The 17708-nt window shown below is 42.8% G+C and overlaps 1 protein-coding gene across 3 annotated transcripts in view; it reads right to left on the reverse strand.

Annotated features, from left to right (window-relative positions):
• Positions 1–17708, reverse strand: part of MATN2 (matrilin 2) — a 157462-nt gene that overhangs the window by 46207 nt on the left and 93547 nt on the right. For all 3 annotated transcript variants that reach the window (XM_079901746.1, XM_079901747.1, XM_079901745.1), the window contains one exon: positions 12166–12288. In XM_079901746.1, coding sequence (XP_079757872.1) covers positions 12166–12288 — 123 coding nt within the window. The remainder of the gene's footprint in view (positions 1–12165; positions 12289–17708) is intronic.

Below are 17708 nucleotides of genomic sequence, written 5' to 3' on the forward strand. Positions count from 1 at the left end.
ATCCTTGAATTCCTGGGATAAATCCCACTTGTTCATGAGGTATTATCCTTTTTATATATTGTGGAATTTTATTGCTAAAAATAATTAAAGATCTTTTGCATGTATTTCATGAGGGATATTTGTGTGGTTTTCTCTCTTTTTTTGGCTGCACCATGCTGCATGCTGGATCTTAGTTCCCTGACCAGGGATCGAACCGGTGACCCCCTGCAATGGAAGCGCGGAGTCTTAACCACTGGACCACCAGGGAAGTCCCTGGTTTTCTTTTCTTGTAATGCCTTTTTCTGGATTTGGTATTTGGATAATGCTGGCCTTATAGAATAAGTTGAAAAATGCTCCTTCCTCTACTGTTTTCTGGAAGAATTTGTATAAAATTGGTATTTGTTCTTCCTCAAATGGTAGAATTTGGCAGAATTTACCAGTTAAGCCAACTAGCCCTGGAGATGTCTTTGTGGGAAGGTTTACAAGTACAAGTTCAATTTCTTTTAATAGATAGAGGCCTATTCAGATTATCTATTTCTTCTTGAGTTAATTTTAGGAGTTTGTGAATCCAACAACACATAGAAAACATCATACACCATGACCAAGTTGGCTTCATCTCAGGATCACAAGGATGTTTCAACATATGCAAATCAATCAGTGTGATACACCACATCCACAAAAGAAGACAAAAACCACATGATATCTCAACAGATGCAGAAAAAGCATTTGATAAAATTCAATATCCATTCATGATAAAAACTCTTACCAAAGTGGGTATAGAGGGAACATATCTCAACAGAATAAAAGCTATTTATGACTAACCCACAGTCAACATAATACTCAACGGTGACAAGCTGAAAGCCTTCCTGTTAAAATCTGGAACATGATAAGGATGCCCATTCTCATCACTTCTATGTAACATAGTACTGAAAGTACTAGCCACAGCAATCATATAAGAAAAAGAAATAAAAGGTATCCAAATTGGAAGGGAAGAGGTAAAATTCTCATTATATGCAGATGACATGATACTATATACAGAAAACCCTAAAAATTCCACACGAAAGCTACTAAAACTGATAACAAATTCAGCAAGGTAGTAGGATACAAGATTAACATACAGAAATCAGTTGCATTTCTTTACACTAACAATGACATATCAGAAAGTGAAAGTAAAGAACAGTCCCTTGGGGACTTCCCTGGTGGTGCAGTGGATAAGACTCCATGCTCCCAATGCAGGGGGCCCGGGTTCGATCTCTGGTCAGGGAACTAGATCCAACATGCATGCCACAACTAAGGAGTCAGCGAGCCGCAACTAAAGAGCCCATATGCTGCAACTAAGGAGCTGGCAAGCCGCAACTAAGGAGCCCGCGAGCCACAACTAAGGAGCCCGCCTGGTGCAACCAAATAAATAAATAAATATTAAAAAAAAGAAAGAAACAATCCCTTTTAAAATTACATCAAAAAAGATACAATACTTAGAATAAACCTGACCAAAGAGGTGAAAGATTTATAGGCTGAGAACTATAAAACATTGATAAAGGAAACTGAAGATGATTTTTAAAAATGGGGACTTCCCTGGCGGTCCAGTGGTTAAGACTTCGTGCTCCCAGTGCAGGGGGCACGGGTTTGATACCTGGTCAGGGAACTAAGATCCCATATGCCACACAGTGTGGCCAATAAATAAATAAATAAATAAATAAATAAAGGGAAAATATCTCATGCTCTTGGATTAGAAAAATTAGTATTGTTAAAATGGCCATACTTGCCAAAGCAATCTACATGTTTAATGTGATCCCTATCAAACTACCCGTGACATTTTTCACAGAACTAGAACAAATAACCCTAAAATTTATATACAACCATAAAAGACCCAGAATTGCCACAGCAATCCCGAGGGAAAAGAACAAAGCAAGAGGCATAACCCTCCCAGACTTCAGGCAGTACTATAAAGCTAGAGTAATCAAAAGAGCATGCTATAAAAAGAAATGAAATTGAGTTATTTGTAGTGAGGTGGATGGACCCAGAGTCTGTCATACAGAGTGAAGTAAGTCAGAAAGAGAAAAACAAATACCGTATGCTAACACATATATATGGAATCCAAAAAAAAAAAAAGTTATGAAGAACCTAGGGGCAGGACGGGAATAAAGATGCAGACCTACTAGAGAATGGACTTGAGGACATGGGGAGAGGGAAGGGTAAGCTGGGACAAAGTGAGAGAGTGGCATGGACATATATACACTACCAAATGTAAAACCGATAGCTAGTGGGAAGCAGCCGCATAGCACAGGGTACTTGGTGCTTTGTGACCCCCTAGAGGGGTGGGATAGGGAGGGTGGGAGGGAGGGAGATGCAAGAGGGAAGAGATATGGGGATATATGTATATGTATAGCTGATTCACTTTGTTATAAAGCAGAAACTAACACACCATTGTAAAGCAATCATACTCCAATAAAGGTGTTTAAAAAAAAAAAAGAGCATGCTATTGGCACAAAAACAGACATTTGGATCAATGAAATAGAATAGAGAGCCCAGAAATAAACCCCCACATCTATGGTCAACTAATCTTGAACAACGGAGGCAAGAATATAGAATGGGGAAAAAAATCTCTTCAGCAAGTGGTGTTGGGAAAGCTGGACAGCTGCATGTAAATCAATGAAGTTAGAACACACCCTCACACCATACACAAAAATAAACTCAAAATGGCTTAAAGACTTAAATATAAGACAAGACATCATAAAACTCCTAGAAGAGTACATAGACAAAACATTCTCTGACATAATCGTACCAATGGTCAGTCTCCCAAGGCAATAGAAATAAAAGCAAAAAGACCCAAATGGGACCTAATCAAACATAAGCTTTTGCACAACAAAGGAAATCATAAAGAAAACAAAAAAACAACCTATGGACTGGGAGAAAATATTTGCAAACGATGTGACCAACAAGGGCTTCTAAAATATACAAACAGCTCATACAACTCAATAATAAGAAAACAAACAACCCAATCAGAAAGTGGCCAGAAGACAGAAATAGACATTTCTCCAAAGATGACATACAGATGGCCAACAGGCACATGAAAATATGGTCAACATCACTAATTATTAGAGAAATGCAAACCAAATCACAGTGAGGTACCACCTCACACTGGTCAGAATGGCCACCATTAAAAAGTCTACGAATAAAATGCTGGAAAGGTTGGAAAGGAAACCCTCCTATACTGTTGGTAGGAACATAAATTGGTGCAGCCACTATGGAGAACAGTACGGAGGCTCCTCAGAAAACTAAAACTAGAGTTGCCATATGATCCAGCAACCCCACTCCTGAGCATATATACAAATAAAACTATAATTCAAAGAGATACATGTACCCTTGTATTCATAGCAGCACTATTTACAATAGCCAAGACATGGAAAAAAGTGTCCATCGACAGATGAATGGATAAAGAAGACACGGTACTTATTTCCAATGGAATGTTACTTAGCCATAAAAAAGAATGAAATAATGCCATTTGAAATTACGTGGATGGACCTAAAGATTACCATACTAAGTGAAGTAAGTCAGAAAGAGAAAGACAAATACCATATGGTATCACTTATATGTGGAATCTAAAATATGACACAAATGAACTTATCTATGAAATGGAAACAGACTCACAGACACAGAGAACAGACTTGTGGTTGCCAAGGGGGAGGGAGGGTTGGAGAAGGGTGGATTGGGAGTTTGGGATTAGCAGATGCAAACTATTATATATAGAATGGATAAACAACAAGGTCCTATTGTATAGCACAGGGAACTATATTCAGTATCCTGTAATAAACCATAATGGAAAAGAAAAAACAATTAGTAGTTTGGGTCTTTCAAGGAATTTGTCTATTTAATCTAAGTTGCTGAAGTTATTGGCATAAATTTGTTTATCGTTTTCCCTTATTATCCTTCCAATGTTTATAGGATCTGCAATGATGTCCACTCTCTCATTCCTGATATTGGTCATTTGTGTCTTCTCTGTTTTATCCCCCCTGACCAGTGCGGCTAGAGATTCATAAATTTTACTAATTTCAAAAAACCACTTTTTGATTTTACCAGTTTTCTCTGTTGGTTTCCTATTATCTATTTCTTTAATTTCAGCTCAGATATATACTTCCTTTCTTTGAATGTCTATTAACTTTGTGAAAAAGTGTTAACCTCACTATTCACTAAATCATTCAATAAATACTCTCTGAACATCTACCATGGGCCAGGCAATGGAATCAGCAGCGGGCAAAAGTACAGTCCTTTCCTTCATGGAGCTTATAGGAGTCACTTATATATAATCTCTTATAATGGAACAGATTGTTCATTAATCAAATAACACCAACAGACATACATTTATAAGTTGGACATACATAATTTTATGAAGAAACGGTAACTAAAGACATGATAATAAATAAAGCAATGAGAAAAAGTTTTCTCCTAGTAAATTAACAAAAAGTTTTAAAATCAGGCAATTTGGGCTTCCCGGGTGGCGCAGTGGTTAAGAATCCGCCTGCCAATGCAGGAGACACACGTTCGAGCCTTGGTCCGGGAAGATCCCACATGCCGCGGAGCAACTAAGCCCGTGCCTCACAACTACTGAGCGTGTGCTCTAGAGCCTTCGAGCCACAGCTACTGAAGCCCGCGTGCCTACAGCCCCGTGCTCTGCAACAAGAGAAGCCACTGCAATGAGAAGCCCGCACCCTGCAACGAAGAGTAGCCCCCGCTCGCTGCAACTAGAGAAAGCCTGCACACAACAACGAAGACCCGACGCCACCAAAAATAAATAAATAAATAAACTTATTTTAAAAAATCAGGCAATTTTATGGTATAGTATAAAAAAATGGTACAAAGTTTTTGGAAAATAATTTTGTAATATACATCAAAAGCCTTAAAAATGTTAATAGCTTTTGACTCAATAAATTTCCTTTCATGTTTTGTTCCTAAGAAAATGATCAGAAATGCAAAGATTTATATGCAAGAACATTTATCACAACACAATTTAAACAGCCAAAAAAGTGCTGAACAAACTGTGATACATACATATGATAGGATATTATGCGGACATTAAAATGCTTTTGATAAAGTTTAAATGACATGTGAAAATGCTCATGATTTAATGTTATATTCTATGATCTCAACTCTATAAAAATATATACATAAGCATTAAAAAGAAAGACCGAGAGAAAGGTAGCAAATCAGTATTAACAATGGTTATTGCTGGGTGATAAGATTACAGATCATTTCATTTTATACAATTTCATTTCTATACTATCCAGTTTTCTACAATGAGTCTGTATTACTTTTGCAATTAGAAAAGGTGTTAAAGATAAATATACGCATACATAATTGTGAGACTAGTTGCCATGGAAAATGGCAGAAATAAAATAGAAAAAAGAACGGTGTGGGAGGTGCCCAGTAATTTGGAGAAGAAAATAATCAGGGAACATTGCTAGGAACAATATTTATAGCTTCTGATGTCTATACCTGACACACAAGATATAGGCAAACAAACAAAGCCTGTTTGGGAGCTCAGCATAGGGGAGTGACCATGAGCTCCTAGGGATCGCTGGAATTTGGGGAGATAGGAAGCGAATGTATGACTGTGGAGAGGGCAAGCTGTATGCACTATGGACCATAACACCTGCCTCACCATCTCTCACTCTAATCTAGTCATATGGACTTTCTTGCTGTCCCTCAACACTGCCAGGCATCACAGTTTCTGCCTCAGGGCCTTTGCACCAGTGCTGTTTCCTCTGCTTCAAAAGTTTCCTCCTTCCCTCACCTGCTTCAAGTTTTTGACCAAATGTCACTTTCTTGTTGAGACTTGTAATCCTCTGTTACCCTGCTCCAATAGAATGTACGCTCCATAAGTACAAGAGGTTCTTGGTCTGTTTTATTTACCACTGCATTCCCAGTATCTACAAATGTATCTGGCACATAGTAGGCAATCGCCAGGTATTTGTTGAATAAATAAATGGTTACTGGTATTACTCTTAATGGAGTGTTTTGTGAAAGTTTAGATGTGTAAACACTGCCCACTAAGAACCAACAAGGAGTCACTAAGAACAGAAGACAGCTCGTGAACCCTCCTTGATGCTTCTGGCCAGGCTGTTTAAACACTTCCCTCCAGGAGGATCTCAGCTCAGACATTCGGCCAGTTATGAACTCAACCAATGACTCTTTCATCCAGCACACATTTCTCCATCCGGTCTATGGGGCGTGGGGATCTCTTTAGCAAATCGATGGAATGTCTGTTAGAGTCTAGATAGTTGCTTCCACATTTTCCATGCCTGGCTAGTCTACTAAATGAAATAAAATTATTCGGATATGACTCAGTGAACAGGAAAATGTGAGAAGCTTAATTTGTCCTGTTGGTCTCAAAGTGCAAGGAAGTAGTGATCAGGTCAGTGTAAGGAATCACTTTCTAAGAGTCAGAGCTGTACAAAGTGAAATGCACTGCAGGGGGTGTAGTAAGTGTCCTGTCAGTAGGGGTATTCAAGTGGAGGCTGGATGATGACACAGTGAGGATATTGTAGGATGGGTGGTTGGGCTAGAAGTAGGTTGAACTTGAGGTCTCTTTCAACTGAGAGTCTTCTTTTTAAAGAAAACACATTTATTTTCTTTTCCATTATCATTTATCACAGGATATTGAATATAGTTCCCTGTGCTATACAGTAGGTCCTTGTTGTTTATCCATTCTATATATAATACTTTGCATCTGCTAATCCCAAACTGTCAATCCACCCTTCCCCAACCCTCCCTCCCCCTTGGCAACCATAAGTCTGTTCTCTATGTCTGTGAGTCTGTTTCCATTTCGTAGGTAAATTCATTTGTGTCATATTTTAGATTCCACATATAAGTGATACCATATGGCATTTGTCTTTCTCTTTCTGACTTACTTCACTTAGTATGATAATCTCTAGGTCCTTCCATGTAACTGCAAATGACATTATTTCATTATTTTTTATGGCTAAGTAATACTCCATTGTATAAATGTACCACATCTTCTTTATCCATTCATCTGTCAGTGGACATTTAGGTTGATTCCGTGTCTTGCCTATTGTGAATAGTGCTGCTATGAACATAGGGGTAACTTTTTGTGTGTGTGTGTGTGTGGTATGCGGGCCTCTCACTGTTGTGGCCTCTCCCGTTGCGGAGCACAGGCTCCGGACGTGCAGGCTCAGCGGCCATGGCTCACGGGCCCAGCCGCTCCGCGGCATGTGGGATCTTCCCGGACCGGGGCACGAACCCGTGTCCTCTGCATCGACAGGCGGGCTCTCAACCACTGCGCCACCAGGGAAGCCCAGGGGTAACTTTTTAAATTATAGTTTTGTTTGGATATATGCCCAGGAGTGGGATTGCTGGGTCATTTGGTGACTCTATTTTTACCAACTGAAAGTCTTTGATTCATGCACACAGGTCTTACGAAAGCAAGTGGCATATTGCAGCCTGTAAGAAGATACTGGGGCTCAGCAGGTTAACAACAAGCTGGCCAGGAAACCCAGAGACTGATACATTCTAGTTCGTCTATTGCTGATGCAGTAAAAAATTATTTCCTATGTCTGTGTTTCATTTTTTTTTACATCTTTATTGGAGTATAATTGCTTTACAATGGTGTGTTAGTTTCTGCTTTATAACAAAGTGAATCAGTTATACATATGTTCCCGTATCTCATCCCTCTTGCGTCTCCCTCCCTCCCGCCCTCCCTACCCCACCCCTCCAGGCGGACTCTGTGTTTCATTTTTAATGCAAGTATTAATATTCATTTGGTACTTTGTGAAAGCACTCCTATTTGAAAAATAAGGATAGAAATGTCAACCAAGTTATCAATGGAGCCTGAAAAATAATGATCTCAAAGCCAGTAAGTAATAAACAGGAAGATGCAAAATACGACGTCAACAACTGCCCTTACTCAACATTACAGGTGTTAGATGATTAAGCATTAGACATGAAACCCACAGTCTCCTTGATACCAAAGACACAAATCCCTGTCTCCTGAAAAGACCCTGAGCATCTGAGAATGTTCTCGTGCCAGTTCAGGAGTAACGGTTTCTATGGACCTCTGAAAATCTTGTCCCCATAATATTCAGCAATTCCACTTCTAAGTATATGCCCAAGAGCTGAAAGCAGGGACTTGAACAGATACGTGTACACCCATGCTCATAGCAGCATTATTCATAATAACCAACAGGTGGAAGCAACACAAGAGGATGAAGAAACAAAATGTGGTGTATACATACATGGAGTATTATTCAGCCTTAAAGAGGAAGGAAATTGTGACACATGCTACATCATGGATGAAACCTTAGGACATTATGCTAAGTGAAATAAGCCAATCACAGAGGGACAAATATTGTATGATCCCACTTGCATGAGGTACCTAGAGTAGCCAAATTCATAGAGACAGAAAGTAGAATGGTGGTTGCCAGGGGTGGTGGGGAAGAAAGGGGAGGGGGGAATTATCATTTAATGGGTACAGAGTTTCAGTTTAGGGAGATGAAAAAGCTCTGCAGCTGGACAGTGGTGACAGTTGTACAACAGCAATGAATGTACTTAATGCCACTGAACTGCACACTTAACAATGGTTACAATGGAAAATTTTATATTATGTATAGTTTACCACAGTAAAAAAAAAAAGTCTTGCCAATATTTTGCAAATTGATGGTACCTGCATATTTCTACCCTTCTCCCCTCTAGAAAATATTCAGATGGATTTGTATGGGATGCTTTAGGGTAAAGAACTGAACACTACTTACATATTTTAATTATATGATTTGTTCAGGAACATAAAGCTCTATTATGTACATTTCGGCTTAATCATATATTAATCATGCTGGTATATTACATTCACAAGTCTATATTTTTTAGACAATAATTGCACACTTACTAGTTGGATTCGCTTTCAAATATACTTTTGGTTAAAAATAGAGATTCAGGGGCTTCCCTGGTGGTGCAGTGGTTAAGAATCCACCTGCCAATGGAGGGGACATGGGTTCAAGCCCTGGTATGGGAAGATCCCACATGCCACGGAGCAACGAAGCCCGTGCGCCACAACTACTGAGCCTGTGCTCTAGAGCCCGTGAGCCACAACTACTGAGCCCGCGTGCCTAGAGCCCGTGCTCTGCAACAAGCAAAGCCACCGCAATGAGAAGCCCGTGCACCGCAATGAAGAGTAGCCCCCACTCACGGCAACTAAAGAAAGCCTGCGCGCAGCAGTGAAGACCCAAGGAAGCATAAAGAAATAAATAAATTTATAAAAATAAAATAGAGACTCAAATTTAAGGAACTGAGTTTCTTTTACTTCATTTTCTGCAAGTTGATGAGGAACGGGAAAAACCTGTTTTAAATCTCTCACCATCACAGCAGCAGCCAGGCTCTGACTTGGCGGGAAGCTGATGTGATACCTCATTAATTAAAAACAGGATCCCTGCCTTGATTCTGAGCTTTCACCTCCACCCTGTGTTTCTGTCCTCTTAACTGGTCGCTATTTCTCAGTTTGTGTTCCTGTTTTTGTCAGAGATCTGGAGCATTCCCAAGTGTCTTGGTTCTTACAGCTGAACTGCCTTATTCCCTACTCTCACAGCCTTCCAAGTCCTCCGGGGGCGGGGGGGAGGTGGTTCTATTCTCTTGCCAGTCCCCTCCCCAGGTCTGGCTCCCTGCCGCGCCCCCAAGCATAGCAGGAAGGGGACCCTTCTAGGGGACTCATCTCCCGGAGGCTGATTGCCCAGCACTCTTCTCTGCCCACACATTGGTGGGGGGGGGCCCACTTCTGGGTCTTGACTCCAACAGGGCCCAGAGACAGCTGAACTGCCAGGCTCCGTGCCTAGCCGGTGAGACCTCACAGCTGGACCAGTCCCTCCCCTGACTTTCAGCTGGAACTCCTCTCCCAGGTCCCCTGCACAGCACCATCTACTTCTAGGGTCTCCCTGTTTGTACTGTCCTGGGGCTTGTCATTCTCCACATCCCGTGAGATTCGGGATAGGTGACATGTTGATGGTGAGGCTCTGGGAACAGGGGCTGGCGGTGAGGTCAGGTGACCTTCCCAGCCAGGGAAGGAGTGCTACAGAGGCAGGAAGGAGACTGGAGAGGATACATGTGTCCCTCCAGGCCTCGTCCCAGGGCGGCAGCCGCATCCCCACCTCTTCTCGTCCCGCTGGCCTCCTCCTTCCCTTAACTCCTACCATGAGTCTTGTCTGTGTCACCCTGGGAGCCTTTGGTCATATAACACCTTGCAGGTGGCTGAGCTGCTCTGTGTGGCTTGTGTTCCCAAGCAGTCTCCAGCAGAAGTCTTGAAGTTTGAATTTTTTAGGCGCTATTAAACTTACCCCAGGCACGTGGTATATTCTCAGTAGATCCCAATTTAAAGTCTTTTTGAAGCCAGTGTCATCCCTTCAAGAATTTGCTTGGCACCAGGCCACGTGCTAAACGGTTTAGATGAATTCTCTCATTGAGCCTTCAAGACAACACCATGGAGTAGGTGGTATTATCTCCCCCATTACAGCTGAGGCAACTGAGGCATAACTTGCCCAAGATCAGCCAGCAAGGGCTTCCCTGGTGGCGCAGTGGTTGAGAGTCCGCCTGCCGATGCAGGGGACGCGGGTTCGTGCCCTGGTCCGGGAAGATCCCACATGCCGCGGAGCGGCTGGGCCCGTGAGCCATGGCCTCTGAGCCTGCGCATCCGGAGCCTGTGCTCCGCCACGGGAGAGGCCACAACAGTGCGAGGCCCGCGAACCACAAAAAAAGGATCATCCAGCAAAAATGCAGATGAACTGGGATTTGAACTGCCCTTGGCGGCATGTGGCCTCCCCTTTGATGGACAGAACTGACTCATCAGCCCAGCAGCCACAACTCCCCGAACGCTACCCCAGCCCAGGCCGCTGGCTCACAGCTCAGAATATTCAGAAAGGAAGGGAGACTAGGAACAGAACAGTCCATTCACTCTTTCTCTTATTCGGTCAATAAGCAACCGTATGCCAGTTGTAGAGATGGGTCTGCCTGGCTGATAAGTTGCACATCTTTCCTCCTCCTGGCCACCTACATCTCACTCTTCTTTACCTGGTGAAGGATGGCTCTGCCTTCGACTCAGCCGAGATATCTCCTCCAGGAAGGACTTGGCCTTGTTCCCTGCTATTGGCATGTGGCTTGGGGTCCAGAAATGTATGTTTTGACTTCCTGTGCCCCTTACAGTTTTATCCTAGACCCCTGCCTCTAGCTCTGGTGCTTATAAACTGTTGATATGCAGGAAGGGACTGAAAAGCAAGTTGATGTTTCAGGAGTTTTGGGGGGGACGCTTTTTAAAAACTATGCAGGCATATCCTGCTTTACATAATAGACGTAGTTAGAAAGGTTGTGGGTACATGAACTTTTTATGAATTGAAATCCTGTTTTCTCACTGACGGACGTTTCAGAGGTGACTTTATTCTAAATTGCTATTAAATGTCACTTTTTAAACGTGCTGGGCCCCAATACTTTAAAAACAAACTTTCTCAAGTGAACCTTTCTATAGGGTGATAATTATCCACACACAATCCCTTACGTGCTCTGACATATCTTTACATTTAAAAGAATGTTTTGGGAATCCTTTTACAAAACGAACAACCACCGTCAGTTTATAAATTGTTACAGTCAGATTTGGGGAGCTCAAATGAATTCTGATGTGGATGCGTATAGTTAAAATAGAACTAAATAGCTCAAACAAACACTGAGCAGTTCTTTGCAAAATGCCCTCCACCAACTCCTCCCCCACCCAGGGGCAACCACAGTCTCTGAGCCTTTTGGCTCAGAGATTTCCCTTTACTTGTGTGGAGTCAGAGCTGCAGCCCACAAGCCACAAAGCTTCAGTGAAAGTATTTCTTAAGCCCTGTTAACACTGGTGGGCACAGGCAGGCTGAGCCAGCATGAAGTAAGATGGTCTGATCGTCAGCACGCTCTGTAGATGCTGGAGGAACACTCCGACATGTGGTCTCTGATCAAAGATACATACTGTTGTCAGATGCTGTGAAGGGTGACACTGAGATAGAGTGGGCTACGGTCTTGGGACAAGTTAAGAAAGGTCTGACAAAGGAGGAATAGGGCAGAAGGTAAAAGGCCCCCTAACCCCAGCACATAATCCTGTGCTTGGAAGATTTCCACAGCCACAGTAGCATCAAAAAATGTGTGTGTATGTGTGTAACTTACTTGTGCATGTCTTCTTATCCGGGTTAAGAGCAAATCCTTTAGGGCAGCGGCAAAAGTAGGAGCTGTCGGTGTTTACACACTCATGTTCACATCCGTGGTTTTCTGAGGCACAGTAGTCCACAGCTGTAAAGATGAAAACACAGCATTTCAGTAGAAACACAAACAGAGGTAAAGGGCATTGTCGAATGGAAACATACTTATAACAAATATAAGTAAGGATTCATATTTTTGCCCCCAGAAAAGGATGGATAAATAAATATGAATCTAAAACCTCCCTTCTGAAAAAAAAAAAATCAGGAGTCTGGATCAGACAATTCATATCAGAAGATCCTAAAGAACTTACAGGACTTCCCTGGTGGCTCAGTGGTTAAGAATCCGCCTGCCAGAACTATTTACAATAGCCAGGACATGGAAGCAACCTAAGTGTCCATCGACAGGTGAATGGATAAAGAAGATGTGGCACATATATACAATGGAATATTACTCAGCCATTAAAAGAAACGAAATTGAGTTATTTGTAGCAAGGTGGATGGACCCAGAGTCTGTCATACAGAGTGAAGTATGTCAGAAAGAGGAAAACAAATACCGTATGCTAACACATATATATGGAATCTAAAAAAAAAAAAAAAAGGTTCTGAAGAACCTAGGGGCAGGACAGGAATAAAGGCGCAGGTGTAGAGAATGGACTTGAGGACACGGGGAGGGAGAAGGGGAAGCTGGGATGAAGTGAGAGAGTGGCATGGACATATATACACTACCAAATGTAAAACAGACAGCTAGTGGGAAGCAGCCGCATAGCGCAGGGAGATCAGCTCAGTGCTTTGTGACCACCTAGAGGGGTGGGATAGGGAGGGTGGGCGGGAGACACAAGAGGGAGGGAATATGGGGATATATGTATACGTATAGTTGATTCACTTTGTTATACAGCAGAAACTAACACAACAATGTAAAGCAATTATACTCCAATAAAGATGTTAAAAAAAAAAAGAATCTGCCTGCCAATGCAGGGCACACGGGTCCGAACCCTGGTCCGGGAAGGTCACACATGTTGCGAAGCAACTAAGCCCGTGTGCCACAAATATTGAGCCTGCACTTTAAAGCCCACAAGCCACAACTACTGAGCCCGTGTGCCACAACTACTGAAGCCCGTGCACCTAGAGCCTGTGCTCCACAACAAGAGAAGCAACCACAATGAGAAGCCCACGCACCGAAACGAAGAGTAGCCCCCACTCGCTGCAACTAGAGAAATCCCGCGTGCAGCAATGAAGACCCAACGCAGCCAAAAATTAATTAATTAATTAATTAATTTTAAAAAAATCCAATGGTGGCAAGGGAGCATGGAAACAGAGTCCGATCATTAATAGTGGGTGGCATTATGAACTGATAAAAATTCTTCTGGAAGGACATTTGACAATGTTCACTCTGGAAATGTGGCCCCAAGAAATAATTGAAAAAAAGGAGGAAATTAACTATACAGAATAAGCTATTTATAGCAGCATTATTTACAGTGACCAAAAAATTAGGAAAATAAGATGAACATTTAATAAGGATAAATGGTTTAGTAAGTTACGAGAAAATGTGCTGGCCTACTTCTCATTAATCCTACGAATATTCACCGAGCACCTACTCTGGGCCTGGCCCTATTTTAGGTGCTAAGGATGGAACAAATAACAAAACAGACAAAAACCCCAGTCCTAGAGAAGCTTCCATTTGGATGGTGGTGGTAGATAAGAAAGAAAACAAACAAGTAAAGAACACAGTCTCTTAGAAGGTGGAGAGTGTTCTGGAGAAAAATAAAATGGCACAAAGGAACAGAGACTGTGGCAGGGTGGGTGAGAGTGAGGGTATGATGTAATAGCAGTGGTCAGGAAGGTGGCAGTTGGGCAGAGTCTTGAATGAGGTATGGGCCCTGTGGATATCTGGGAGGGAGCGTCTCGGGCAAAGGGAACAACAGCAGGTGCAAAGGCCCAGAGGTGGGAATATGCCTGGTGAGCTGGAGAATCAGCAAAGAGGCCAGAGTGGCTGGAGCAGAGAGGGGTGAGAGGTGAGAACAAGTGCAGATCAGGAGGGACCGTAGGGCCACTGCCAGGACTTTGGCTTTTACTCGGAGTGATGAGAGAGTCTCTGGAGGGTTCTGAACAAAGGAATCAAGAATAGACCATAGCAGGCAAATGTGACAGTAGAAGACCAGCTAGGAGGCTAGTACAATAATCAGTGAGGAACTGGAGGGGCTGGGGGAGGTAAACCAGAACAATGCAGGAAGGAGGTGGGGCGGAGAGAGAGGGGTGGTCCTCTGGGTTGAGGTGTGTCCCCTTAAAAAGATGCCTGTGAATGTGAATTTATTTGGAAATAGGGTCTTTGCAAATACAATCAAGGTACGATGAGGTCATTAGTCTGGGGCCTAATCCAATATGACTGGTGTCCTTATAGGAAGAGAAGAATGCCACGTGAAGATAGATGGGAGTGATGCAGCTGTAAGCTGAGGAGGGCCGGGGACCAACACCCACCGTCAGAAGCAAGGAAGGGTTCTCCCTTACAAGGTCCAGAGGGGGCATGGTCCTGCCAGCACTTTGATGTCAGACTTCCAGCCCCCAGAGCTAGGAGGCAATACATTTCTGTTGTTTTCAGTCACCTGGTTTGTGATTCTTTGCTGTGGCAGCCCTAGAGAACTGTCAATAACACACCAGGTTGAAAGTGGGGTCAGTAAGATTCCTGTCGGATTAGAGGTGAGGTGAGGGAAAAAGGGAGGGATTAAGGCGGACTCAGGGATGGGGAAGGTGCAGGTTTTGCAGGGAACGCTCAGGAGTTCCATTTGGGGCAGTAGGTAGTTATTAACATTATAATTCTAACATAACTATAAACAGGAAGACAATTACGATTTGGTGAAAGAAGAAGATCTGAAAGTTGTATATTTACAGTGATTATATCCAGGTAAAATATGGCTCTAAGGCAGAACCTGAAAATTAGAAATAAAAATGCCTGCTGTGTAGGCAAGGTAGTAGGATTAAGGATGATATTTTCTTTTCCTTAAAAAATGTTTCCCTCTATATAATGATTTAGGATATCTGAATAGCAAAACTCTGTAAATAATAACAAGGAAATGGAACCTGCAAATCAATACACATGCACAATTTAAAAGAGCAAAACCACACATTGAGAAGATATTACATACTTAACACAGTAATCAAAAGATGCGAGGGGAAAAGCTAAAGATTTTTAAAGGGTAATGACATGTGTTGTTTATTCTTTAGCTTCCAGGCTTCATTAAGTTTCTGTTAAGTTATTGATTTTTTGTAACTTCACTCCCTAAAGAGTTCTAACAGCACCTCATATTTGTGATTTTAATATGCAAGCAATTCTGGTGGGAACAGTGCATTCATACAGTCTTAGGATCTGAATATCATGGACATTAGCCAGTTCCTGGAGTTGAATCAAAATATAAATTTTGAGCTAGCACCAGATCCTTCTAAAAGTTAATGTCTCATCTTTCAAGAACCAATGTATCAGGACTTCCTTGGTGGTCCAGTGGTTAAGAGTCCACGCTCCCAGTGCAGGTGGCCTGGGTTCGATCCCTGGCTGGGGAGCTAGATCCCACCTGCTGCAACTAAGAACCCACATGCCGCAACTAAAAGATCCCACGTGGTGCAACTCAGACCCAGCGCAGCCAAATAAATAAATATTAAAAAAAAAAAAGAATTACTGTATCATTAAACAAATAACTGGAGACACTGAGGGCACAGATAAAGGATACCAAGCCCTGGCACGTGCCCCAGGCCACACGTCACAGGAGTGGGCCTTGCTGTAGCCCACACTAACCTGTATTAGCAGGAGACACTCCCCATCTGCAACCTCCTTGTGCTGGGCTGCCATCTTGCAAATCTCCCAACCCCTGATATGGGTGTCTGCTGTCAGTCAGCTGCATCCACCTCAGGCCACCCACTCGTTAGTATCCCTTCCAAACGGAAGAGCTGCTAATCTACCTGACACAAACGTTCCACGCCCCTGACAGCACCACGATGATGAGTGGGCAGGTCACTGTACCTAAAAGGCTGAAACTCAGACTCTGCCTCTCTCTCGAACTTCCTCTTACACACCATGGGGTATAATCTCTGTGCCCAGCCCTCAGAGAGACACTGGCCCCATATTAGACTGGGGAGAGACTAGAAACTTTGCTTAGACCTAAAGTCTAAGCCACATACTCCAGTCTCGCCTTTTTTCCCAGAATGCTCTAGAGCACAGTATCCGATATTGGATGAGGTGTGAATAAAGTTGCACAGAAGCAGCTCTTTTAATTGACCTCCACTCAACCAACTTCGATCAATCACTGCTTTTCACGCCCTCTGAAAATATGGGACCTGATGCCCAGAACACGCTAAATGCTCAAGGTTACTGGAACCCCTGTGCTTTCGAATACCTGTGCACTTCTCTTGTTGGCTGGGCTGCACGCTTATTCTTTCTTTCTTTCTTTATTTTTGGCTGCATTGGGTCTTCATTGCTGCACGCAGGCTTTCTCTAGTTGCGGCGAGCAAGGGTTACTCTTTGTTGCGGTGCGTGGGCTTCTCATTGCGGTGGCTTCTCTTGTTGTGGAGCACAGGCTCCAGGCACGCAGGCTTCAGTAGTTGTGGCACGCGGGCTCAGTAGGTGTGGCTCGCGGGCTCTAGAGTGCAGGCTCAGTAGTTGTGGTGCACGGGCTTAGTTGCTCCGTGGCATGTGGGATCTTCCCGGACCAGGGATCGAACCCACGTCCCCTGCATTGGCAGGTGGATTCCCAACCACTACAACACCAGGGAAGTCCCTGGGTTTCATGCTTATAAAGCAGCCCTGGAGGAACACTTGTGCTCCAGAGCACCTATATACTTTTCCTATTGACTGATTGTACGCTTATAAAGCATCAGTTGTCTAAGTGTGGTGGTGACCCAACTGCAACAATCATCCCTTGAGAACTTCTTAGGAATGCAAACTCTCAGGCCCCACCCCAGACCTACTGAATCAGAAACCCTGTGTATGGGGTCCAAGAATATGTGTTTTAACAAGCTCTCCATGTGATTCTGATGCATGTGAAAATTTAAAAATGACTGTTAAAATGAATCAAAGTTGTTTTTGTTTCCAAACTTTTATATGCCATTTGTACACATTATTGTAATTAATTGAAATACTATAAAACCCAATTAAATATAAGTAAGCACTAAAACGAATTGAATTTTAAAAAAAGAAAGAAACAAGTTGAAAGCTTTGGAAAGAATTAAGGCAATCTGCTAACCAAAATTTCTCTAGAACCAGGCATAGATGAAACACGTAAAGGACTAGGGAAAATTTCATAAAAATTTACAGATTCTGCCCTTAGACTGTTTTATAGAAATCTTCAAATTCTTTTTTTTTAATTAATTAATTTATTTATTTATGGCTGTGTTGGGTCTTCATTGCTGCGCACGGGCTTTCTCTAGTTGAGGTGAGCGGGGCTACTCTTTGTAGCGGTGCACGGGTTTCTCATTGCGGTGGCTTCTCTTATTGCAGAGCACAGGCTCTAGGGCGCGCGGGCTTCG

The sequence above is a fragment of the Stenella coeruleoalba genome (genome assembly GCF_951394435.1).
Source record: "Stenella coeruleoalba genome assembly, chromosome: 17".
NCBI classification, from domain to species: domain Eukaryota; kingdom Metazoa; phylum Chordata; class Mammalia; order Artiodactyla; family Delphinidae; genus Stenella; species Stenella coeruleoalba.